The sequence below is a fragment of the Takifugu rubripes genome, chromosome 12 (assembly GCF_901000725.2).
Source record: "Takifugu rubripes chromosome 12, fTakRub1.2, whole genome shotgun sequence".
Lineage (NCBI taxonomy): Eukaryota > Metazoa > Chordata > Actinopteri > Tetraodontiformes > Tetraodontidae > Takifugu > Takifugu rubripes.
Genome location: NC_042296.1, coordinates 4,413,463 through 4,439,210, shown reverse-complemented (window position 1 = coordinate 4,439,210; position 25,748 = coordinate 4,413,463). Strand labels below are relative to the sequence as shown.

Below are 25,748 nucleotides of genomic sequence, written 5' to 3'. Positions count from 1 at the left end.
CACACAATGTACTAAAACTGCTGACAAGTTGGCGATATAATCCCAAAGTCAATTTTTGATCAACGGGGATATATTAAAATAAAATACTCGCATGCATGTCCTGAAAGTCACAATTCAGCACGCAGCAAAGTCTTTGAAAACAAATGAACATCCACATCAGAGCAGAGATGAAATTAAAATGAAGAAACCCATCGGTTGGTTTTATCCACTTTCAAACACAGGGAGGCATAAATTCAGGCTGTTGTGAGCTCTGTAAATGGATTTATACTGTAACACTCTGGCAGGGAAACCAATCTTTGATTTAACAGATCTCTTCTCCTGGAGTGGATATATTGCTAATCTGTCTTCTTGAGTGCAGACTCTTAATCCTAATCTCCAGAGAACTGATTGATTAGACTGAAATGAATGAATGAATAAATGGATACAAATGAATCTGCAGTGAATCAGTGGGAATATTTACAGTGTTGAGGAGAGCGGGAGTGGCAGCGCTCGGGCACAGTTATATCCTGCTTGGGGACTTTTGCATGTTCCGTGCCCTTGATTGTGGCATTGAAGCTAGATCTCGATCCACCCCCTCTGAGACCGCAGAGTGACCCCTCACCTCTCCTCTCAGATGGGTTAAAGTGGGCGTGGCTTGTCAGGCGGTGCGATAAAACAGATCCTGCGCATTAAAATGCGCTCAAACACCAATTTTTGTTGGACACCAGGTGGATTTGGTCACTTGATCAACACCTGCAGCTAAAAAGATAACAGCGCAATCGAAGACAGCCCTTCTGAAATCTAACAATCAAAAAGGTTACTGTTGCCGGGCAACTGTTGACTGTGGACATTTCTTACCCTGGTGATATGATATTCGTTTTTAACCATAAAATCCTGGCCCTGACTGAACGGACACCTCGGAATAATTGCCAAACTGAGAACTTTTAAGACACGAGCAAGCCTTTAAGGGGGCAATAAAAGGATTTAATTGAGCCTAAACTCTCCCGGCACACTTCCTTCAGCCTGTCCATGATTTCCCAGCACTCATCATCCTCCTAACTAATCAATACTCATTAGCTAAAAAACAAAAATGCAAATGAAAATTCCCAGCTGCCCAATTATCCTCTTCCTCTGACGCAGAAGCTCCACTAACAGCACGGGCTGGTATAAAAAAAACGAAGAGATTAGCGCCAAAGAATCAATAAGTACCTGCAGCAAAGATGTTGAAATATCATTTTATACTGTTAAACTGATTAGAGTATTGTACTGTGGAAACCTTATAAAACAATATTTATAGAAATGTGGTTATTATAAAGGTATTACATGGTATAAATCCCTATCTGCATATATTTCTGAAATGCGAAAGAATCCCTCAAATCCCTTCCAAATGGTATCACAAAAGATTTTTTAAAAGTGTCCTAATTTTCCGTCTCTTTGTGAGAGTCTCTCGCCTCGATGCTGCACTAGTGAACGTTCCCTGGCTGAATAATCACGTGGGCATAAACGCTCTTTTTCCCTCCCTGCGTGTCTTCACCCATCCCTGGTAGGTGTGTGCTTTACAGGGCGGAGGTTTGAAAGAACAGCGCCGCACGGGCCGGCAAAATTGAAAGGCAAGATCAATAAATAAACCCCCCAAGGGCACTGACCTTTGCACTACCCCGCTAGAGCATTTAATGCTCTCAACTGCACTTTAACGGTTATTTCATCAAATCACCGGCCCTTCTACGGCCAACATCAGAGGCACCTTCACGTCTAGAAATACTATTTTCCACCTTTGGAAGGACTACTTCCTGTCTAAAGTACGGTCAATAATCCCAATGCTGCAGAAGAGAGGTGCTAATATCTGTACTCACCTCTGAGCGTGCAAGCAGGGTAGCAATTATACCTGTAAAACGCTTCTTTTGTTTTGCAGCACAAGGATATCCTAGATGCAATGCAAGTGGTGAATAGACCCTTTTTAAAGCACTCTTTTCAGAGATTTACCAATGTCAATCATCCTACAGGTCGATCTTTCAAATGTGAGCGTACGAAAAAAAAAATGATGGCAATGGCTTTGTGTACGGTTTGCAGAGTTCTGACTGGCTGCCCCGACCAAGATTTGGAACGATTTTTTTTTTTTTTGTCCTTGCGGAAAACACAGCGAGCCACCCTGATGCTCGCAGTGTGAGCGCCTGTTTTGATACGCAGCTAAAGCACATCTTGGCTTCAAAAGTCTCTGAAAACCCACAGAACATCCTCACACTGAAGAACAGAGAGAGTAAAAAAAGAGCCCGTTGGGCAGAAAAATCCCAAATATGGAAAAGGATTTGGCTGTGGGGGTTCAGCGCAGCGCTGAGAGCTCTGGTTAGCAAAAACCACTGATGAGTTTACTGCTTTTTGGAGGAGATGATGGTTCATACGTGCTCCTGCACGTCACCATCTCAGCCTTTCTCCAACTGTGGTCTTCAATGGTTGCAGCCTCCACCGCGATCTGTCGTTGACAGCGCGTGATGCTACCGTGCAGAAGATGCTGACGAACAACAGCGGGCTACCAAGTCGCTGAACATCTCGGTAAACACTTTAGCACTGGTGTGAACCCAAACACCCCTCGAAGAGGCAAAGCGGTCATAGATCTGCTCGATAAACACGGTTAAATGTCGTGCAAGGGGAATTGGGAAACAGCCAGCCAGAGCTGGAGGCTGCTTCTGACCAAGTTGGGACTCATGCCTGCTGGTGTGGGTGTGTGTTTTGCACCAGAACACATATGGAAGCCCTGTAAGTAAATGTGCAGAATTAGGAGAGGTGACGTTTCTGCTCATGGTCTGCTTCATCAGTCCTGCGATGTTGCCAACATAAAGACAGTCTGCCATCAATCAAATCAGAGTTTATGGCTTTCTGCTGATGTCTGTTCACTCCGCGCCCCCATTGGGAGAGTCCAAACGGATAGAAGAGCTCCATAATGGACTTTTTATAAGCTGACCGGACTGACAGGTCCAATCCTGGACTGTCTGTTTGATATGAAGGCAGTGGTGGAATCAGGTTGGAGCAGGGCAGCCTCTGTGTGAAAACGGGGGCCTCAAGGTCATTTCGCTGCCTTCAAAATGAATTCAGAATCTAGTTTACCGAGCCCCCAAAGGCTGCTGTTTTTCATCTAATACTCGCACACACTCACACAGATCAACACAAGGCCTTGCTACACTTTCCAGCTGCCAAAATTGGCTGTTTCAGTCTCAATCTGGACTTGGCTTTTCCTCCTATTTTTCTTTCTATCATTAATGACTTTTAAATTTTCCAACTCCTACGCCATAGAGTCATCTGTCTGTGCCCTTTGCCCCCCCCCATCTCAGCATTTGTTTTGCCCTGTTCCACGGCGGGAGGAGAGGCTCAGCTGATGCATTCAGGGACAGGCTGCAGAAAGGCGACGCCATCGACAAGCGATCGATCCCAAAATGACCGGAACTGCTCATTAACCCCCGAGCAGACACCTGTTGTTAAGGCTATAGACAATTACCCCCCCCCCCCCACCCCCTTCCCCACCGGTTTAGTGTGTTTGTTTACAATGGGCAGATCAGCTTCCCAGGTGCTTCCCAACTGCTGCAGCTATTGATTCATATTCATATTTATGAGGACACGTGCGCGTTTTCATGTCCCACCTCAAGAAGGTTTAAACGTATGAAGACTCAGATCAGGATCTGGCCTCTGCGTTAGCTGCAACAGATGTGATGGAGAGTCCAGGAAGACCGAAAAAATCACAGTGGAGAGACAAAGAAAATGGCAACCGCGGAATTTTCGCCTCGAGGTTTCTCTCTGGGCTTTTCGGGTGAAGGGCAGTTGTGTCTCACGTGACCAGATGAAAAGATTGATCAGGTCACTTGCTTTTGCGGAGGGGGTGGTCGCCCTAGCAACACGACCACGCGGACACCGTGATGGAAAGGTAGAGAGGCGGGTGGTGGTGGGGCGGGCGGATTATGTATTAGCATCCATGTCAGCAGGCTTATCATGTGTGACGCGGAGGCAGGTAGCACGGTCAGGGGACGGCGGCGGAGAGGAGCAGCTGTTGTGATGGTGTTGCTTGTGGGGTGTTGATTTTTCTTTGCCTTTGCTGTATTTCTGTCATCTGTACATTGTAATTCCAGACATGTACGATCAGTCACACCGTGGTTCCACTTTATGCTAATGAACGATGAAAGCCGTGCGCGCATCCTTCTAAAAAGGCAAATGTGGGCACTTAATAGACGCAATGAATAATTAGCCATACCTGCTTCAAATGATGCACTTTTCTTGAACCAAATGCATTTCCTGTTGTTTTTTTTTTCTCCTACAGACCATAGAAATCATTACAGATGTTACAGATGGAAAAAAAGTAGATCCCCCTCCTCCGGATAGGAAAAAGGATTGCAAATTATGTTTTCGGCTCCTCTTAACTACAAAGTGGTAATGTCTTGGAATCGGACGTGAACTCTGGGAACACCTCGTTTTCAGCTGCCTGTTGGAGGGAGTCATTCCAAAACCCAACTTATTTGTGATCGGGTTCTTACCTTAAAAAAGAAAAACCCTGAGTGTTTTCAATTAGGAATGCGGAAGAAAACTTTCTTGTCTTTTTCCCTGCGGAACTAAAGTTGTCGCATTTGCTTCATTTACTCAGACAAAGTCGGCCGCTTCACAACAACAGCGGGAGAGGTTGAACACGTCAAAACAAGTTGCAAAGAGCCTCTTGCCACTTTTGATTCCAATTCAGCTGCTGCACACTTCGCTGCGGCGATAATGCCTAAAAACTAAAATGTCACAAGCCAGAAATGCGTTGAGGGATTTTATTTCCCTTCTTTGTTTCCAGAGATTTTATTTTTTTCTATTTCAGTCACAAAACAAATGGACATGAGTTGATTTCAAACTGGCAGCACGCCACGTCCTTAAATTGGTACAAGCTAATCCAGATGGGGTTTTATTTAGAAGATTGTATGTTTGTGTGATATTTACTAGGTTTATACGCAAGTTAGTCAGTTGAACACCCTTATTTTAATGATTTATTTTTATTGCCTACTTTTAGATTAATTAATTACTTAATTCATGATAAACTGACATGCATTAACACCATTCTCGCCTGTGTATCATTTCTCATTTTGAGCTAATTTTTCCGTTAATTTAAAACCTGCCTGTCACAGTGATTTTTTCCCCCTCTACAAACCTGAATCAAGCTAAAAACCTTTCAAAGAATGTCAGTACAGATGAATGTCGTCAGCTCGCCAGCATGTAGTGGGAGGAACGTACAAGTGATGCTAACAGCCCAATTCATACGGTGAATTGCAGCCTTGGCTAGCACACTTTATTAGTGGCATAGTTCTAAAGATGTTCTCTTGCTCTAATTCCATAAGAGAACCAGATAAAGATATTTGGTGAGTTCTTTATATTTCAGCCGTGATTTTTTTTTCATTCAGCCTGATATCTATGTACCTTTTTAGCCAGGTCATTTACACAATATGCAAGTTTGTGCTTTTTAAATGTAATCACCTGCAGTTAAATAAGTCCTTATATAATCACGAGAACACGATCTCTCTTCTATTTGCATGATCTTGACTCCAGTTGTCAAGGCAAGGATCTGCCTTTGGAGTATTTTACAAAGAGCAAACACATCAATAAACTCAGCGTGCACGTCCACATAAACACACAATCCTGACTCCGCCGTAACAGACATATACTCGCTCATATGTGGGCTCACATCCACCCACATGATAGCCACTCTCGCCTGGAGAGAGCGAGACTTTAAAGGTTCATGCAGAAGAGTCCGATACAGTCAGAGCTGAGGCAGTTTGCCTCCTCGGGTAATTGACACCAAGAGAGTTGAAGGTAAAGTCCAAACCAAAACATCTTCTGTCACACAGCGAAAGTTATACACATATTTAAAAAAATAAAATAAAACAACAACTGTTGCTTTATAAAAAGAAATGAAGCTCAACCCAACAGATGGCACTAAGAAAGCACTTCCTTGCTTTTGTGTAGCATCAGCTGCTGCTTTTATTCATCACAACTGCAGTTGGCTCAGTCAGTGTTGTGATTAATCGCCTCCACTCGTGTTTATCCAGCACAAATTTGGTGGTACAGTTCATTTAAATGTAAATTACGGCTCACGTACAGTGAGCGGCGTTCCTCGCTGTTGCTTCAACTCATTGGGAGCCACTTTCGCACAGCTTTATCTGGAGCATGAGCGTCACCGTTTGGACGCCGTGCTCTGTTCTCGCTCTCCGTCTCGATTGAGCCAAGATTAGCCGAGGCTATTTTGACAGTTTGAGAGATGTGGGGAATGACATCTCGACTCGATGACAGCCATCTGGTGTTCAACTTGAGCTTTAAAAAAATAAACCCTAATGTGGTTTTTAAGCAGAGGGAGCTAGCTTTGGTTGTGATGACCGCAGCCCATCTGATAGTTGTATCCTGGCACACATGGTGGTGCCCGGTACCTGCTGGGTTAGGGTCAAATGTGTGTTATGTTTGGAGAATGAATCACAGCCCACAATGATTCACTTTGATAGAGGATTAACACACATTACCAATAATGACCCCGCGTTTTGCCTCTTTTTTTTGACAAAATAAGAGGCACATGTGGAGAACATTGCAGTCACGCCAATTTAATCAAAACTTACTTAGTGCAGAGTGAAAATGAAATACCAGCGTAAAAACTATGTTTAGGCTTGAATTAGCTCCAAAATTTTAATTGCGATAGACTTGAGGTTAGACTTACATTTTCTTTCACGAAATCGGAAAACAAACCAGTCACAGAACCGACAGTTTGGGGTTTTAACGAGAATTTGGAAAGATTAGCAAAATCAAATCCCCACTCTGTGCGATGAGCACACTTGGAAAGTCTGCCCGGCATCTCAATCGCAACCCTCCCGTTTATATCGCCAACTACTTCCTCAAAGACGTCCAAGGGTAAAACAAAATAGCATAAATGCAGAGAAACACAGCCTTGACCAGGAGCAAAACACTTTCACTCGGACTTGGCTTGATTGATTCCGCTCGTGATGCACAACACAGAGCGTACGCGGCTTAAAAACCCTCTCACCCCAGACCCAAGGACTGCCAGGGCCTCATCATTTCTTGAAATAAGACTTCTCTGCTTGTTCTTTCCCACTTCTGTGCTGCAAAATGTTCCGGGCAATTTAATCCAAGGAGAGAGAAAGGTGTTGATCGCCAGGATAAATAACTGAATGCCGTCCCTCTAAAGTCCCAGTCATGAGGTTAATCAAGAGAGCAGCAAAATCGTGCAGCCGTGCGGAAGCGTCGCGCCAGAGGGTTGATTTCAGCCGTGGAGTTCAACATTTTTCCCGGGGGAAAAGAAAGAAAAAAGCGCTGTGCAGTTTGCACCAACCACTGTGGCTGTTGCAGCGATTTTGACACGGTGCTCAGCTAAACGATTCTGCCTTGAATAATCAAAACAAGGCTGTGTCCTAGATTTCTGGGGTTAGCTTGGCGGAAGTGTACCAGCGATAAACCTCTTTTAATGACATGTCTAGGGTTTCTCCCCTCAAGACAAGTGAAGAATTCTGGTAACGGTTTCCCTCCTGGAGGGATGGAGCGCCATGGAGATTCACCATGGGGGTGACGGAAGTGCAACACGGGTTCTGAATGTGAAGCTCGAGAGTATGATGTTTTTTTGTTCTACATTAAACTCCAAAGATTGCAGACTGTTTTTTACAACGGTAAAATACATGATAATTACAATATTTTAAGAAGCAGAGCTGAAACATAATTGGATGTTTTGTTAAAAAAATACCTTATAGGATTGGTTCCTCTGATGGGAGCGGTGTGCATGTAGCCAGCGGCTCTGCATCTTGCGCACCTCCATTATATTTACAATGGCAACGTTACCATCTTTTACAGGTAATTGTGATTTCTACCAAGTCACAGAGGTTAGGAGAGACACTGAAAGGACACTCAGAATATCAAAAATCTTTTTTTTAAACTGTCATTAGTCGTTTTTCTCACTGGCCCTCACCGCCGTTGATGGCGTCTTTGAACTACAGTCGCACACAAGTAGGTGCTTATCAAAACTGGGGTGAGTTTTGTGTGGAAAAAAAAGGATTTTGAAATAGCAAGAATAAATTCTGTTCCAGTGAGAAGGTGGCGGCTCCTGCAGAACACCAGCTCTGAATCCTGGTTTGGTCCCAAACGTCTTTATCAATTCATCATAACAGCGGCGGCCTCGGAGGACACAAATGTACTCCTGTTGGATTTTGACACTGCATCTGAAGAAAGATGATCTGTAGCTTGATTCAATATGTTGGGATTCGTTTCAGCTGTGCTTCTTCCCAACCTTAAAACTGGAGCTTTACCTCTATTCCCATGGCAGAACTTTCAATATGATTTTAAAAACCTTTACCTGGACTTCCTTTAGTTATTTGAAGTTGTCTCACCTCTTATCCAAGAGGCTTCTTCAGTTTTATATGTATCTTATATATGTATATTTATTATATATGTATCTTATCTTTTATATATATCTTTTACATCCCAGAACTATATGTACTGTGTTTACTGAATGTCATTAGTGGTCGTTAGCGTAATGGTTGTTTGTGCTCAACAGAGGTGATTTGCATTATTAAAAGAGCGTGGATCCTTTCGGTCCCCATGTGATGTTGGGTGTGAACCATTGTGAAACCTTGTGAGAAGGGATCCCAGAACAGCTGGCAACTGCTGTCATAGGCCGCCTCCTCTGAACGGTGATGGTTTTTCCAGTTTAATAAAGATGGCTTCCTTTACTCCTGAACATTGTCTTCTAATGAGTGTCCCATATCCTCGAGGTGTAGATGGACGGCTGAAACCCATCTGGGGTTGGGACTCTTGTTGTGATATATGAAACTAATGGTTTTTCTTGTTTATTCACAGACAGTTGGAGGATATGAATGAACAGTAAGACAACTGGAAAAAAAAAAGTATTCCAGGAGCTGCAACACAAGTGTGACGAGCTGGGGAGGAAACTGTTTTCTGCCCAACAAAATTGAAGGACAGCATCATTGATTCTCTCAAATGTGAACTCTCTGGTATCTCCAAGAGGTCAGAAGGACACAAGAGCTGCAGAGCTTTGAAAAGAGCTGACGAGAAGAGGTCGGATAACTCGGAGACCTGGAGGAAACAGACCAGGAGATCCAGGGCAAGAAAGACAACGGAGAACCACAGCCCTCATCGACACCTTGGCCCTGCTGACCACCATGAAGCTGCTGTGAAAGAGTGTAAACAGAGGAGTTCCAGTCTGGAGGAAGAACTCCACATGAAGCTGAAGAGGAACAACAGAGGTGTCAGAAAGATGAGAGTTCCAGGAAGGAGTCATTTGAAGTGAAATCTAAAATACTCTCCTTTTCGCTCTCTTTCACCATCATGGAGCAGCAGAGGATGAAGAAATGGAAAATCTGCCAAATGAGCCCAAAATTGTTCTCTTAATAATGTCCTCCTTCCTCCTCGGGTGGGTATAATACACACTTCTGTCCCCTGCCTGATATCAAATCATCAAAAACAGTGAAAAATCATGTTTTCTTGCAGATGCATTCACATTACACATGAGGTCAAAGTCCCAGGGTGAATTTATGGGTGCAATGCATTTAAGGAAATGTAAAAATTAAGAATTTGAAGGAGATATACTGCTGAAGAAGTAACAGTTTACTCTCTACAGCCTCTCCTGAAATCTGTCTACACTGATTACTTGATGAACTTTGTAAAACTCTGCCAGTCAGCTGTGGATGCACGAGCCTCCCTCTGGACAGAGATCACAAACAGAAGTCCTGGCCTGCAGGATGAAAGTGGAACCAAATCAGAGTGAATTGCACAGCTATCTGATTTAAGTAACAGTAGCTCCTTTAGACAAGCCAAACTGCAGCACTTGCCGCTTAATACCCTTCCACTGTGGTGTGTTGAAGACAGTTTGTTGTGGAGTGTGTTGAAAATAGCCTTTTCTGGGACACTACACAAGATTACTGAGACAAGTATGGAGATAACAAAGAGGACAGGAGTCAATAATGCCACAGTTTAACCAAAAACCTCACCTCTGCTGATAAAACGTAACCACGGGAGTGGACACACTAACTATTGATAGAATCCTCAACTCAACTCTAGCCCCTGAGGTGCCAAGATTAGAAAGCCCGCTCAAAAATTGAAGTCACATTCTGCAACAATTCTTTATACTTTTTAATTTAACTTAATATTGTTTTTTTCAGTCATTTTGTTTGTTTAAATGATCCATTTTCACTTCACTTTGTAGCCACTGCAGCCGTTAGACTTTCTCCAGGATTTCCCGCATCAGCATAAATGTCAAGCTGATAAATCACTTGATTGCTTCTCGCTGATAATCACATCGATTACTTGATGGTCATCTGTTTCACTCCCGAGAATATGATGGCTATTCTATCTTTAGATTAGCGATGAGAGGCAAACAATGGCTGCAGTGTGTCCCTGCAAGACCCTGACGAGGCCGTCCAGATGACTCATGAGTCAACGCAGAAAAAAAAATTAACTAGGCAGTTAAACGTTTTGAAAACAAGTTTATAATAACTAAAGACATGTACAAAAACTGTTGTTATTCAATGTGACCAGGGCAGCAGAAGAGGCAACTCCAGGAATATCCAAGGACCACTTTAGCTTAATGCTGAAGGTTCTATTGTGGTAAATTTCTTCTGGAGATTGTTCAGATGTGCTGAATGTGCTGAAAAAAGAATCTTTGTAGACACCGACTTGGTTATGAGAGATGTTTATTGGAGAGAACAGTCAGGTATCAATCGGACGCTGCAGCTTGTCCGAGGGAGGTTTAGTGGTCCCGATGGTGAAGATCTCCGAAGTGCTTTGTTCGGTAGACCCTTATATATGATCAAGTAAACACATTCCTTTCTTGTGACAGGACAGGACAGATGGAACATATTTGAGATGGTGCCCAAGTGTCTGAAAAACAAGTTAAGATCTTACAGAGGTAAAGGCCTGCTGAGGAGCAATACACAGGCTTCAGATACTACACTATCAAAACCTCATTGAATGCTTATGAAGAGTGCTCAATATTCCACTCACCAATGAGCACATACAAGTCAATACAGACAATAAGGCCCGACTCATCTCTGTCTCCATAGGTGGTATCTGTTGGAGAAGGATGTCAAGAGAAAAATGAAAGCACAGGGACAAATGGAAAAGATGATGAGCTTGGAGATGAGACGCCACAGCTTTTCCACATTTTTTTTCTTCCCCCAGTGGAGAAGTGCCTACTGGTGTGCAGCCAAGCGCATAGATGGTTAATTTGACTCATGGTAGAACAATGGCTTTCAAAGAACATATGATGGTAGACAGTGAGAGACGGAAAAACCTAAAGGAGACAAGCGACTGGATCGCCTCACCTGAGATGCTTTTTTGACATGGACCGAAAAAATGTCCACAGTTCCTGCCCAGTTGCTTTATTAGGTTACAAATAATGATGACAGAAATAATGATGCAGGCAGGATATCCAAAAAATAAAAATCTTACAATAGGTTTTGCAGGAAGTGGAGAGCAGTAAGTGGAAATGATGGACAGTGAATATACAAAAGAAGCAACAGGTATTATACAAAAGTAGTAAAACATATCAGATATGAGCCATACATACCAAATAGAAGGGATTTTCCCTCCCTCTTGTCAGAACAAGTACCTACATTTGAGAACCACTGGCCATGGTAGCCACACTTCAAAACATGAGGTGTGGAACAAGCTACACAGGATGTTATCACAGTTGGGTTTTTTCCAGCAATATTGTACACATTGGTCTGTAAGGTTGACAGTTTCAGCCAGCTATACAGTACAAGTGGTTTCTTTACTGTAGCGTCACACTTCACAGAGTGGTCACTGCATATATGAGCATTGCTCCTCCTCATTTGAGTCAGAGGCTTTTAACTAACATTTGCTGCCATTTTTCGACAATGTCTCTCCTTGGTGAGTGACTACAGGATGCAGAAGCAGATTTTGTTTCTTTCCCTTAATTCGATTGGTTGGTACAGCCACAGACAACACAAAACTTTGGCATGATCTCAGCCTTTTCCCTCTGGGCGAATCACTTCCTGGTCCTCCCACCTGTAGTCACAAAGTCACCTGCAAACCACCTCTACGCTCATGTATTACATTTCACTCACAGTGGGTCATCTTCGAGAACATCTGATTAAATCAAAAGACCAACAGGCTTTGGTCAGTTAAGACATGGGATATAAGGAGTGCTTTAAAAGAAGCATTATTTTGGATTCAACCTCCAGATAAGCCAGGCATCATCACCACTGAAACACTTCCTTAAAACACGATGTTGAAAAGATAAGGCGGCCGTCCATAGAGCCTATTACAAACTGGCAGTAACCAGCGCCTCACCAAAGCTGACAGATGAGTGCGACTGTTTTTTTCCACCCTCCACTTGCACTGGTGTACTTCCACACATGCACAGCAACGTGTTGTGTGCTGTGTGAGAGCGCGCCCAGGGAATGGGTAATGAGGACCGCTGGGGCTCGTTTAAAGAGCCGGGGTTCACTAACAGAGAAGTGAGCTGAAGCTCCAACTCTCCCTGCAGCCTCAGGAAGGCAGAGCTGCTCCAGTGCTTGGCAGCCTCGTAATCTTCAGGCCGCCCTAAAAGATTCGGCCACATGCAATGGAGATTTCATGCCTTGACACCCTGACCAACCAGTACCAGCGGCCAGAACACTCAGACACATCCCATGGGTGCCTAAAACGCTGAGCCATCTTGATGCAAGAATCTATATTCAAAAGCCTTTGAAAGTAAACCGGGCCAATACCAGTAAAACCCAGGAAGCTGTTGAATCTTCCAACGGGAAATGACAAAAACAAAAGAAAAATCATTTATAATCCCTGGCCATAGTTCAGAAAGTTGCCACAAGGATCAACATGAAATGCAGAATGCCTGCGTCTTAGTTAAAAATATCCCAAAAATATAACAACATGTTCTGTGGGGACCCTTGTGCATCGCGCAAATCTAAAATTGAACGTTTAACGTTCAGCGAGGCGTGTGTTGTGCTGCCCTAATTGCCTTCTAGCTTTTCATTGACGTGATATGTGGTCCCAATTTATTTGTTCTCCCTCAATCTTTATGCTGTGAGTAAAAGAAATAAAGTGAAATTAATCAAAATAAACAAGAGCACGCGTACACACAGACACCCCAACATGCACACAAGCCTCATCACCTTACATTGATTTCCTGCTGCTTAGCTGTCTTTGTGGTGACAGGTTGACCCATGAGGCCTGTTCAGTGACACACACACACACACACACACACACACACACACGCACAGAGGGAGCTATCTTGCAGCCTTTAGGGAACCCCCTGAAGCATTTATCAACAATAAGGAGAAAGTAACCATATCTGGCCAAAGCCTTAAAAGCCCATAACATGCTTCCATGTTCCTTTTCCTCCATTTAATGTGATATGTGTCTTTAGTATTAGTTTTAATTAACATATTTGAAAACATCAGTTTTTAAAATGAGGTCAATTATACAGGACAAGGTTTAGCATGGTATACACGCAGCACTGTGAACTATATAAAACTGATTCACATGCATGCAGATGTCTCGTCAAAAAGATGGCAGGTAGGGCATATACACCATTAACACAAATAAAGATAAATGATGCATCCTTTTTGCAATGGCTGAGCTCTAGAGCAGAGCTGCTCTGGTGGTCAAAAACCTTCTAAGGGGAACACATGCCTGGACACAGATTGGTTCCTATTTATAGGATCAGTCATTAGGTGGCTCATAGACCCTCATTATCCAAAAATGAAATTGAAATACCCCAGACAAGCAAGACCATCTGTGTGACTTCCATGGAGTCACAATGTGCACAACAGCAACCAGGAACCCTGCCAACCAGTTCCCGCCAAAAACGACCCAAAAACGTTCAACCAACTTTCAGTTGTCAATCTAGAACCTTTTAAAGTTTATTAGCAAACCAAAAAACAAGCATCAGGAAAACTCAATACCCGGAAAGTAGATTGCCTGCCTGTTGCTTTTATTTTTTAAAGTTAAGTCAGTGTTTTGAACTCAGAACCTTTTACTGTGCTGTGACTGTGCTAACCACAACGCCCAGTGCTGCCAAATGTAGTACATAATTAATCGTTTTGTCAAAGGTCTGCACTCATGACACTTTTTGAAAAGCAAGATGAGACCGCCTGGCCTTCCATTCCAGTAAATTACCATCACACTCTTGCGCTGGTTCAACACCCCAGAGGTAAACCTGCAGGGCTGTCACAGCAACACGCTAATGAGAGGAAGGACGGAGGAAGAGAGACAGCCAACCCCAAGAAGCCAAAGAAAGACTGACAGCTCCGCAATGGGACAGAAATAACTGTATATGTTTTTCGAGCAATTTCTATCCGTCAAAATCGTAAGATTTAGATTAAGACTTTCTACTCTGGCATGTGATGACACAAGCGAATGATGAAACCAAACCAAAAAGTCTAACCTTCAGGAAAAGAGTCGTGCTGTTAGGTCAGAGTTGGCAAGGGAGAAAAAGATGTTTTATTTTACTGCTTCTGTCTGCCAAGACTGTCAGCTTACAGAAGGCTATCTCCAGAGCCTCGTTACTGTTGACTCAAATATAGTGCCTGTTGTGCACTTAAGCGTCATACCAAAAGAATGACAAGCAAACACAAACTTGTTGACAACTCAGTTGATTAGCAGATTGCACAAAGCAACAACGTGTCGTTACGCGTCAGCTCGTCCTCCTTCTGTGCACGCATGTGCGTAAGGGGGCTTGTTGCCGGGCTGCATGCGCCTTTGGCATGTCCTCTGTGAGTGATGGCTTTGCTTAAGTGCTGCGAAGAGAAATATTAGTTTGATTCATTGCTGGTGTGAAAAAGAAATTTGCATAGCGGGCAGACTCGGGGCAGATCCGGGCTCTCGTTAGCTGAATGGCTAGGTGCTTTATCATCATCATGGTCGTGCTGGTTCTTCGCTTTTAGCCACTCTGCCCTTGCTCACAGGCAAAACATAACAAAAAAATAATATTTTATGATGCTTTACCTTGTGGCAATGCACTGTGGGTAAAGGCGATGATATCTTGGGATAATGGCATTTGTCAGTGGATTGCAAGCAAACGATGCTCGGTCGGTTTCACCTAGAAACCCCTCTCTCGCAGTCTTTCCCTCAGACAGTTTATTTGCTGGTGCACGTTCAGAGGCGAGTGTTGTTGTGGAGGACCTGCTGACGCGTGCCAATCGATACTTGCTCGAAAACCGCAGCGTTTGTCTGGCGGCGTGCGAGGGCGGAATCTTGTGTTTAGGGGTAGACACGAGCCGGGGCGGCTGTCATTCACTCCATTGTGCCCTTGAGCCTGTCAGCTCTTATTGTACGCTTGTGTTTGTGTTTTCGTGTGGGGACATGATGGATTTAGCTATCAGTTTATGGGAGATTATATGGACAGCTTCCACAGCTATTTTTCGCCATGAATATTTTATCATCATATAAACAAAAAACTATTTCAAGGCCGCTACGCATGCGTGGCCAATGGGAGAGGACAGAGGGGTGCTGTGGCAGTCTTCCATGGATATTTTTATCAGCAGAAATGACTCTTAAGGCAGTGAAAGATGTACCTGAGCTGAATTTGACTAAATGGGGATTTCTGTGCTGGATACAGCCCCACTTTAAGTCAGACTTGACATTAAATTACTTGCACCAATGTGCAAAATAAAAAAGAATTTCAGACTGAGATGAAGACTAAGAGCTTTTTGGTCTTTGTTGACTCTTAAATCCACCATGGGGGAACTGCTGTAGTGCGACATCAAGGCTTCTGAAAGCCGGTGCATCAGAATAGGAAAAAAAAGGAGCCCAATTTGAGAGGATTTCTCTTCCTCTCCACTTATTTTTTGTGCTCTCATATTGTTTCATATTAATAGATTCACATATGCATCACATATCACGCCTTTCGTCAGAGGACATATATTATGCATGTATTGTCTTTTTGTTGTGTGGGCTCTGTGATGAGATTTGTCTCTATTTGCATGAATGCAAGCCCCCCGTGTTAGTGGGTCGACTCTGGACTGCGCTGTAAGTAATTAGATTTGCTCCAAACATCACACTGCACATGCAAATTATCGTATTGTCCAAAAGAGCAATGCAACACTAATGGTCGACTAGCGATGATTAAAACAAAGCCTGATGGGATTGTTAAATCGACGCTGCTCAGAGAACTGAGCTAAATATGTTTATTTAGGGTTAAAGAAAAGAGAGTTGCAGACCCAACTAAAGATATCTGGAAAGGTGTGGAAGTGTCTCTAAAGACTGGTCGATAACACTCTTTCTTTTGTTATATCCCCTGCATCGCTCTACCATCAGCTGTTCTCTGCCAACACGGCAAAACTGGGAAATAGGGCAGGACAGAACCCCGAATGTGACTTTATTACAGTTTTTGGAATAGGCTCCCTAGTTTTGCTGTAACGCCTTCGACGTTGCTGGACATGAATCCAATTGCGCTCACCTCGCCCTTTCCTAAACTTACCGACTGTCATTCGGGATTAACAACAGGTTGGGGCCAAATCCCCGTGCCACTTTAATCTTGAGACATACAACATATCACACTTTCCAGAATAACCCCTTCCGCCTCCAATCCCATAAAAGGGGGCACAATACGTGTTACAGCGCCGCTGGAGTCCATCCGAGAGGGAAGACGTCCTGGGAAGAAGAGCCAGAGAGTCGCGGATGAGTGAAGGATGACTCATGTGGATGCGAGGGAACACACACGTATGGAGGCAGGCGGGCCTTCCCGTGTGTTTTTGCTAAACTCACGGGACAAGTTTCCTTGCCTTGTAATGATTTCTAAATAGGGTCTCATTGCCCAGGGATACATTTAATTGCCACACACCGGCTGGTGATGCTAATGCACGCTGACAAAAAGAGAGCGAGAGGCGGAAGGAGGCAGGGGGAGGGAGAGGAACAGACAAAGGCGGTCATACTTGTTCCAAAGCGACATTGACTTTGCATGGGCGAATATTGCTCGCTGGTCAGAGTTAAACATCCTCTCCGCTCAAATGAGAGTGGGGGGGGGGGTTTAGTCGTGGCTCATGGGAGCGGCTGCTGTCACGTCCGCGCACTCATCCATACCACTCTCCCATCCCACACGTGTCAGCCTCCATGCCAAGTTATTATGTCCTTCCCGCACTGCATTGCCAGGAGTCTTTCCTCGCAGTTAGCACCACGTGTCCCGCCACGATGTGCACTCGCATGTGACGATGTTTTTCACGCCCCGGGTTTGCGGCTCGCGTCTGTGATCATTTCATATTTAACTGGGTGCCACATACTCAGCCTCAGAATGGACGATGCATTGTTCTCCCCCTCCCCTCCCCTCCCCGACACATACACACACACACACACAATTTGGAAAATGTGTGTGTGACAGTGTCCAATCAGCTGGAAACAAAAAGCACAGTCACACTTCATGATTGTGGTTTATTAAATTGATAAAACTGTAAAGAAAATCTCACTGTGGTGGCTTTTCTGTGGAATCAGATGTTAGTCTTATCTGGGCCCAACATTTGGTTTTGTAAATTTAGGAAAATTTCCATTCCTGTATTAAGATAAATAGCCCTGTCCATCATGTTAAGCTGTGTCTGGCAAACAGATTCCCCAGGCATCAAACTAGATGAACACAAATGAGCTCCCGGAGGAGACGTTTCAGGGAGAAGAGCGTCCCTGTGACACTTATCGTGAAGGACATCTTAACAGGTAACTGGAGGGTTTGTTGGAGGAGCCAGAAGGTAAGCACGGCTACATCATGCATCATTCATGGGCTCACCCACTGACGTGCCTAAATCATATTTGCTTTTATGCTGAACTGTCAACACCATGGCGATGATGTTAATCTCCACTTAATGCAGTGGCGCACCCCCCCTCCCCCCGAAAGAACAGCAGGCGATCTGTCAAACCCCTCCTGCATGACGGTGTCAATAACTCTCAACTGTCTTGCAATGTATCTCAAGGCACCGCAGGCCGTGGCGCCCTCGGGGTTGTTTCAACCCGGCGAGGCACGCCCTCGCGACCGACCCTAATGGCCCGCCACATCGGCTCGGCAGCCAGGTCCGCGTGCATGTCATATTTGCGCATGGCATCGTCTCCGCTCTGGGCTCAGGTGCTCGGTTGTTTGCCACATGGGGAACAACGTGGTCGCATCGTCAATGGGGTGGATGCACTGCGTTTAGTTGTGAGCGATGCGCTCGGGTCCCGTTCTTGTTGCATTTGTGCATCCTTCTATTGCCGAACTGTCCATGTTCACGCTGGGGCGTTGCGTCAATCACAAACTGCGAAGCTTCGAATCAAAGTTCAGCTGTCTGAACTGACCGCTTCCACTTGTGCCATCCTCTTGTGTCCATCCCTTCATCTCCTGTTCTGTGGTCTTGGGTCTGGCCGTAGTGCACAGCTGTTTGCCCTCGCAAAGCAGTGAACTAAAATGATCCTTTCATGCAGCCGAGCTATCATTTTGTCCTTGCAAACAGAGGACGCTCATCTCCACAGCGTCGAGCCGTTCGCACAAAATGTCACTTCTGCCTGAACAAACGGCTGCTGGAGGATGAAGTACAGCGTTTATAGCAGACCACGGATACGGCTGTTAGAGCCTTTCATGGTTGGTGTTGCTTCCACATTACTTTCTAGGGCGTCATGCGGCTCATTCTGCGGATGCATAAGTCCGTGCCACATATGAGTGGTCGGGCCTACAGGGACCGTACCACATGGTTTCAGACACAGCTGCCTTTCTATCCTCCGCAATTAATCGATCACATGAAACCAGTGAATCTTGACTGGGAATCGCTCGGGAAGAAAGTGATATAGATTTACTGTGTGTAGCTGTGCGTGTGTGTGTGTGTTACCACCACTCTAGACTCTATTATTCTATAATTGTTCTACTATCACATGGCTGAGCCTTATAAGACAGTCGGTAGCATCCCCTCTCTCACACACACATGCACACACTTGTGCCCTCTCCCTGCTGACATACATACTGTATCTCCCACTGTGGTTTGACAACGCGGGAATCTCGAGAGGCTGGCTAATTTGGCCCACTGGTGCCTTCTCCACATCTCCCTCGGTTCACTCCTTTTCAACCGGCTTGACGGGTCGCTCGTGATTCTTGAGCTCAAAGGATCTGTAGAAATGCACTCTCCCCTTAATGCATACTGCAAGTTTCATTAAATGCATCCAGAATGATGGTGCTGATTCAGTTACCGACTCTGGCCCTCATTCCATGGCCAGAGACATCGGCTGGTTTTCGATTTTCCCTCCCGTCTGTTGTACATGTAGTTTATATTCGACTTTAAATGATGCTCATTGACCTTCAGAGTAGTTTCTGTTTTTCCCTCCTCAACCAGAACTCAAAAATTGCAGATTTAAACTCTAAATGGACTTTTGCCAGGGGGAAATTATTGTTCGGAGATGTGTTTTCTACTTTGAAATGTCATTTCTCAAAGAGTTTAATTGTCAATTTCTGATATTTTTTTTTACAAGCAACAGGAAGGAAGTCAATGTTCCAATGCATCTGAGATAGGGCTGAAGCCAGCCAGCCTAAACTATCGGCACTGATCTGCAGAGAAAAACAGGAACGGATCCAAACGAAAAGGTGTGTATGTATGTGTGTGTGTGTCTGTGTGCCTGGCACATTTGCTGGAGTATAAAGGGGCTCAGTGCTCTCGGGAAGAGAAAGCCAGAGCTCATGTGCACAGAATACTAATCCTTTCGCCAGAGCCGACCTGAGCAGATAGTCCTTCACACGCGCATTTGATCTGATCCGTTTTATGTTAAAAAAAAAAAAAAGGAAAAATCACAGAACCACACACAACAACAACACACACAACCAACACAGTGTGCAATTAATTCTTGTGGTGTGTGTGTGCATTCTTCACAGTAGGAGTTGGTGGAACTGAGAGTTATTAAAACACCTGTACAGTATGTGCTCTAAGCCAGCGCAGTGTGAATATAAACACCTCCCTCACCTGTGCAGCCAGCATAACACACACACGAAAACATTTCTCTCTGCTCTAATTACCAGCAAGTGGATAGTATTCCAGGAGGAAGGGATAAGCCATCTTCAGTGTGTGTGTGTTTTATAAGTAATGGACCACTGGCTCCTGCTCAATGCAAGGGCGATCAGGTCCCAAGAGGCCCTGCCAAATCCCAGTCTTCCCGGCAGGTTTTGCTAAACCCGTACACACTTGAGCGGTTTTAGACGCGGGGAATCGTTCTTAACCCTGCGTGTGCCTGCAGGTGTGTCACAGGAAGGTATGAGGCAGGTGTCCATCTATGGACAACAATGAAAGATGGGGGTCAAGCATGGATAAATGGAAACAACAGGTGGAAGTTAGTAGCATAGCAGGCTAATGCTCGAATCGAGGTCTCATACCTATGACACTGCAATAATGTTTAAATAAAGGACAAAAACTCATATTTTGCCACAGAAACTCGGCATTTTGTCTTTTATTTTGAAGGCTAAAAAGCATACTTTGGTGATAAGTCTCATATTTATTTCAGTCTGTTTTCCCAGTCCAAGTGATGCAAAAAAAAAAGAAATAGAATCACTCTTTAGGCTGCAGCTAACATTAACGCTAAAGCCTGGTGCCCAGCGCTAATGGAGTGCTCAGATTCAGCAGAACAACACATAAAGCGACATTAACTGATTGGAAACAACACTCAGGGTTCACGTTGCTATCACCACAACACGCAATCAGTCTAATTTCAGAATTTGTCAACATTACTATGCTGCAGCTGAGTTGACCTTTTGGATACGAAACCATAATTTCATTATTTTGCCCATTTTAACATCTGAACGAATTTGTGGTTATAATTAACATCAAACAGGACACTACCACGGTGATGAATGCTTCAGGCACACTTGACAGATGAAACTTATATTATTGATATTTATCTGTATTTTCCAACAAAACTCAATCCAGAAAACACAAAACACTGCAAGAATGAACTAGCTGTAACAGAATATTTGAATCATGCCATGCAGGCAATAAAGGACATTTGAAATAGTGCCTGGAACCGCCATAGACTGGCCTTTTTTTTTTTGCCATGTTTGAGTTTAGAGCCCCGGGGTTTCTCATCATGGACTCGTCTGTGTTGTTTTAATTGGTCAAATGATATCCCCATGATTTTACAAATGATTTATTTTCTCCACAGAAGACAAGCAAATTAAATTTACGAAGGGGACAAGTTCAAGATTAAAGAATTATTACACCTACAATTGCATTCAATCAACGAGCAAAACCCATCAGTCCTCCAAACGCCAGCACAATGTGATGAGTGCAAAGCAACTAATTCAATTAATGCGTGGAAACGGCGCCTACATCCGCATGATGGATGAACTGCCAAACCGAGGAGGGTGTCATTTTTCCATCAATGATTAAAAACGCGGCGTTCACTTTTAATTCTGACAATATACTTGGTGCAAACGAGGCGGCTCGTCTTTGTCATGTCCAGCAGCTGGAGACATTTAGAAGATCTGAGCTGAGTGCAATAACGACATAGGGAGCGCCGTACTGTGAACTGAACACTAAACACCCCCCACCCCATCTGTAGTGCAGCCCATCATTGTACCAGGCAGGCTACGCCTGATGTTTGATGGCAACGCAGGCAAACGTCTGAAAGAACTGTTACGGAACGCATCTGCACCTGGAATGATGTTACAGGTGGGCATTGAAATATGGAGAAAACCAATGCGGATTTTCCAGGTGCGACCCTGTAAATGCTGCGAAAGGCTTTCCACAATCCAGGCTGTCAAAAGCTAATATCTGCATGCCTGTCTGCTAGCCAAAACACGAACCCCTAAAATGGCTGCAGCTAAATGTGCTGTAGGGGAGGGGAAGGCGGGAGTGGTGTCCTCCGATGCTCTGGCGACCTTCCCGGGGCTCCGTTGACTAAAAAGCGAGTTGAAAAAAACAATAAACTAGATGGATGCTTAAAATGCTGCTACTATACGAGGATTTAAAGCAAAAACGCAATCGCCCGTCCATGTCACTGTGAGAGTAAACCTGAAAACCTGCTGTTACCTGGATGACTTGGCAACAGAGGTTTCTTAAATCTCCTTACCTTGCAGCTCACAGCTCTGATTGAGGCATCTGTATTTATGCCTTCTGTTTACCAATTGCCAAAATCTGATCAATTTCTCATCTGCCTGAAAACCCAAATGCACTGCCTGACTAAAGAGTCGTGTTAGCTTCTCTTGGGGCTGCGGTGATTCAGAGAAGTTTGAATTTTCTGGCACACGCGCCGCCAGGCTGAGCTGTTTGGCGGCAAATCAGCTGCCAGAAAAAAAAAAAAAAAGTGTGTCTGTCACGCCTAATCACAGCATTGGCCAAATGGAAATCATAAAAAAAAAAACATTGCTTCTGGAACAATTTCAGCCAATGTGGTGCACAGCACGAACCGGTAGCTTCAACCTAGGACAAGCACAAGCTATTCGCTGTAGTTAGAGACACAATAACTTTGTGGCCATTCTAGTGAAAAGACCCCGTCTTTGTTTTCACCGGGTCACCTGTTGCTGCACAGTTGGAACTGCAGGTTGAAATATAACAGCCTCAACAGCCCCGATTTGTAAATCCAGGAACAGAGCTATCTTCAGTGATGGTCGGCTGATGAAAAAATCTATTTTCTTCAGTCTATTTTCACCACCTTTACGACTGAGGGGGAAGCAAAGTGAATGTGGGGCACTGAAATGTCAGTGATGGGTCCTGAGAAAGTATCAAGGTGATCGACAGCCTCCATCCCGAAGCTATTTATTCCCATTCTCAGAGAAATGTCACACATTCTTACATCAGTTCAGCAATTAGCGCCCACGTATCACATCGGCCAACAGTTTTGTTTCTTTTTTCCCCCAGCGTATTAACATGCCTGAATCTCTGTATATTTACCGTATTTCCGAGTGATTTTAAGTGCACAAGAACAAATGTCAAAATCATTAGCCTCAAGCAGATCAATCTAAGAGGTGAAACCTGCAAATCAATGCGAGCCTCTCCAAACACCACCCTGGAGAACTAAATTACATAAAGGGCATGTATACGGATGAAGTAATACATGTATGTAAAGTTAAAAAAAAAATCTATATATTTATACACTGGGAATTTATTCAGCCAAAATATTGGCTTTCAAGGGGGTAATTTCTGAAAATAATCTCATATTCTTTGGTTATTGAGATGTGTGCCAGCCGCGTGCGTGTTAAGGAAGGATCGGGGTCACGTCTGTGTCGTCGCTGAAGAAATTAAAATTCCGAAATGACCATTACCCAATTATTTCAGCCTCCGTGGGAAATGGAACTCCTCGGGTTGCCCACTGCGCCCGCTGACTCCGGAGGGTAAATTTAAGTATGTGTTTTTTCTGGAATAGGGAAACTAATCATCCGAGGAAACTGCTGAGTCAGCACCTGGACGCCGCAAAGGTATGGAGCAAGTCACTGATCTTTAAACTTGTTATCTACTAGCAGCCGCTACCTGGGAAACACACAAACTGGACCAAGACCCCCTACTTTTGAAAACCTAATGTCTTTTACTATTTCAGTGCTATTGAGGCTTTTTTTCTTCTCTGTAAACACATTTTTGGAAAAACCGCTAATAGGACCTGAAAATGAGGATGAACTTTGTGCACATGATGTGTTTTCCTGTGCTTCGGTCTTGGCGACATGATGTCAGAGATGTGAGAGACAAATTTTCACAGACGAAAACACACACACTGGATAGTAAGTGCATAATGAGCCGTAAAGCTGAGGCGGCACACCTCTCAGCGTGCCGCATGGGGAGTCTCTAAAATATAGATCAGAAGACTGAATTTCATTTGTAAATCTTTTGAAGGAAGGTATAAAGAGCCCCTTTTGAACCGCCTCATTTTTTTAAATTAGCGACCAACAAACAAAATTCAGATAATAAATTCTCTGTCAAGCAGAGGCATTTTCTTCCCTTAGGGTTTATAGAAAGTTTGGATAATGAGGTAAAATGTTCTTGTGGCAGGTTTGAGTATGACTGTAAAGCCAGGGTCTCCAGATTTAGCCCTTGAGGGCCACCATCCAGCCTGGTTTGCTGTCCTAGCATGAGGAAAATGCTTTTCACCAAGGAACGTGGAATCCCAGGTCTACCAGGTAGGACAGAAATCCCAGCTGCATTGTGGCCCTGGATAAGTTGACCTTTAGACCCCTACTGTAATGCTAGCTCCATTTATATTTGTACAACCTCAAACAAGGTAAGGTTGTTGTGTGTGGCATATTCCTACCTTGTCGGACGTCTCTGGGTGCGATGGCGATGGCTTCATTGGAATGCAGCCCAGTGACGCAGCAGTCATCAGGAAGCAGTGACCCGTTGCCGGAGCTGTGCGGCGTTGCGGGGAGGAGGGGAATAGGTGGCGCCATGATGTTGTGATTTGGACAGATACATCCTGTCTGGGTCATCCCGCATCCGTCCCTGTCGGACTCCCCCTGATCTCCATGGTGACCCGTGCGTAAACACTCCTCAAACCACCTGCAGAGCACGCCGCAGGTGAACTGGCTGGAGTTCTCGTTGTTGATGAGTAACACCTCGACCAGCCGCAGTTCCAGCAGTTCCTTTGTTACCTGAGGCTCATTTGGAGCTGGGTGTCTGGTCAAACACAACTGGACAAAGTTCTTATCAAACTGGAGGAAGGAATAAGGTGCCTCTGAACTGGGCTGGTCACTGCAAAGACTAATAATGTCCTGGTCCCTCGCAGTGGCTGACTGCATGTTAAGGGGACAGCTTTGATTAGCAAGGTGGTGGTCGAGGGAGAGAAGCATGGGGACGTGTGTCTGGCAGATGATGGGGTTGCGGGTAAAGCGGAGGTAGAGGGAGTACTTTGTAGGATCGGGGTTCTCCAGGGACCAGGAGCAGCCTGGCGACCTGGAAGGAAAGAGCTCCCTTAGGGAGAAAGAGCCGTAGAGCACCCCAGCCACCAGGCTGGAGCATGACGAGAAGGCAGGGGCGTGGACCTCTTCTGCCCTGGCGCCGGGGACGCCGTCGGGGGCTCCATACGCAACCTCAGCCAGGGCAGAGAGAGGAGCTAAGGCGAGGGCGGACGCTGCGGCCAGGGCTCCGGCCACGGCCAGGAGAGAGGACAGCACATACAGACACACCCCACCAGCAGTGTTCATCCTATGACATTCGTCCTGTACTGGAAGACAAAGGGAGGATGGGAGAAAAACAGAGGGGGGGGTTAGCAAACATCACATGGAACAAAAGAAAAAAACAACTTTTAATGTTCACATTCAAAGATTCTCATTTTTTTGGAACTATCTTTGAGCCTCATCTCAAGTTAATGACAGCCGTTCTCCAAAAACTTCTTCAAACGTCTAAACACACAAACACATCCCCGCCGCGTCGGATTAAAAGGTTTGATGACTCGGCTGTTGAGAGGCGCTCGGTGGGACCTGCTCCATGCTCCTCCTGCTGTGTGCACACGTACACACACGCACGGCTACACGCTGAGCGGCACCCCCCCGAGGCTCTGGCTAACTATTACCATCACCGACACAGTGAGGGTCTGCCAACAGCTTGATTTTGACACACACCATACACACAGTACAGACAAAAGCCCTATATATAGCAGACGGCGTTTCAGCGCGCTCTGCTTGAGACTACTTCAACATCCAGTCTGCTTTGTTTTGTCTGACTGTGCCACCACTTTCGGCTGCTTCTTAAGGAGGTGGATGTGTACCAACAGCGCCGGGGGTCGGATATTTAGCCTTGCTAATATTATTTGTCTGATTTGAACATGGAACAACACAACAACTCAACAGCCGTTGCTGTAGATGCTCATAT

The 25,748-nt window shown here is 44.8% G+C and overlaps 1 protein-coding gene across 16 annotated transcripts in view; it reads right to left on the bottom strand.

Annotated features, from left to right (window-relative positions):
* adgrb2 (adhesion G protein-coupled receptor B2) overlaps positions 1-25,748 on the bottom strand; it is a 138,936-nt gene that overhangs the window by 71,268 nt on the left and 41,920 nt on the right. For all 16 annotated transcript variants that reach the window (XR_003890203.1, XM_029844778.1, XM_029844780.1 and 13 more), the window contains exon 2: positions 24,193-25,101. Coding sequence is in view for 15 of the 16 variants with exons in the window: in XM_029844778.1 (XP_029700638.1) it covers positions 24,193-25,081 (889 nt within the window). In the remaining variant the exon portion in view is untranslated. The remainder of the gene's footprint in view (positions 1-24,192; positions 25,102-25,748) is intronic.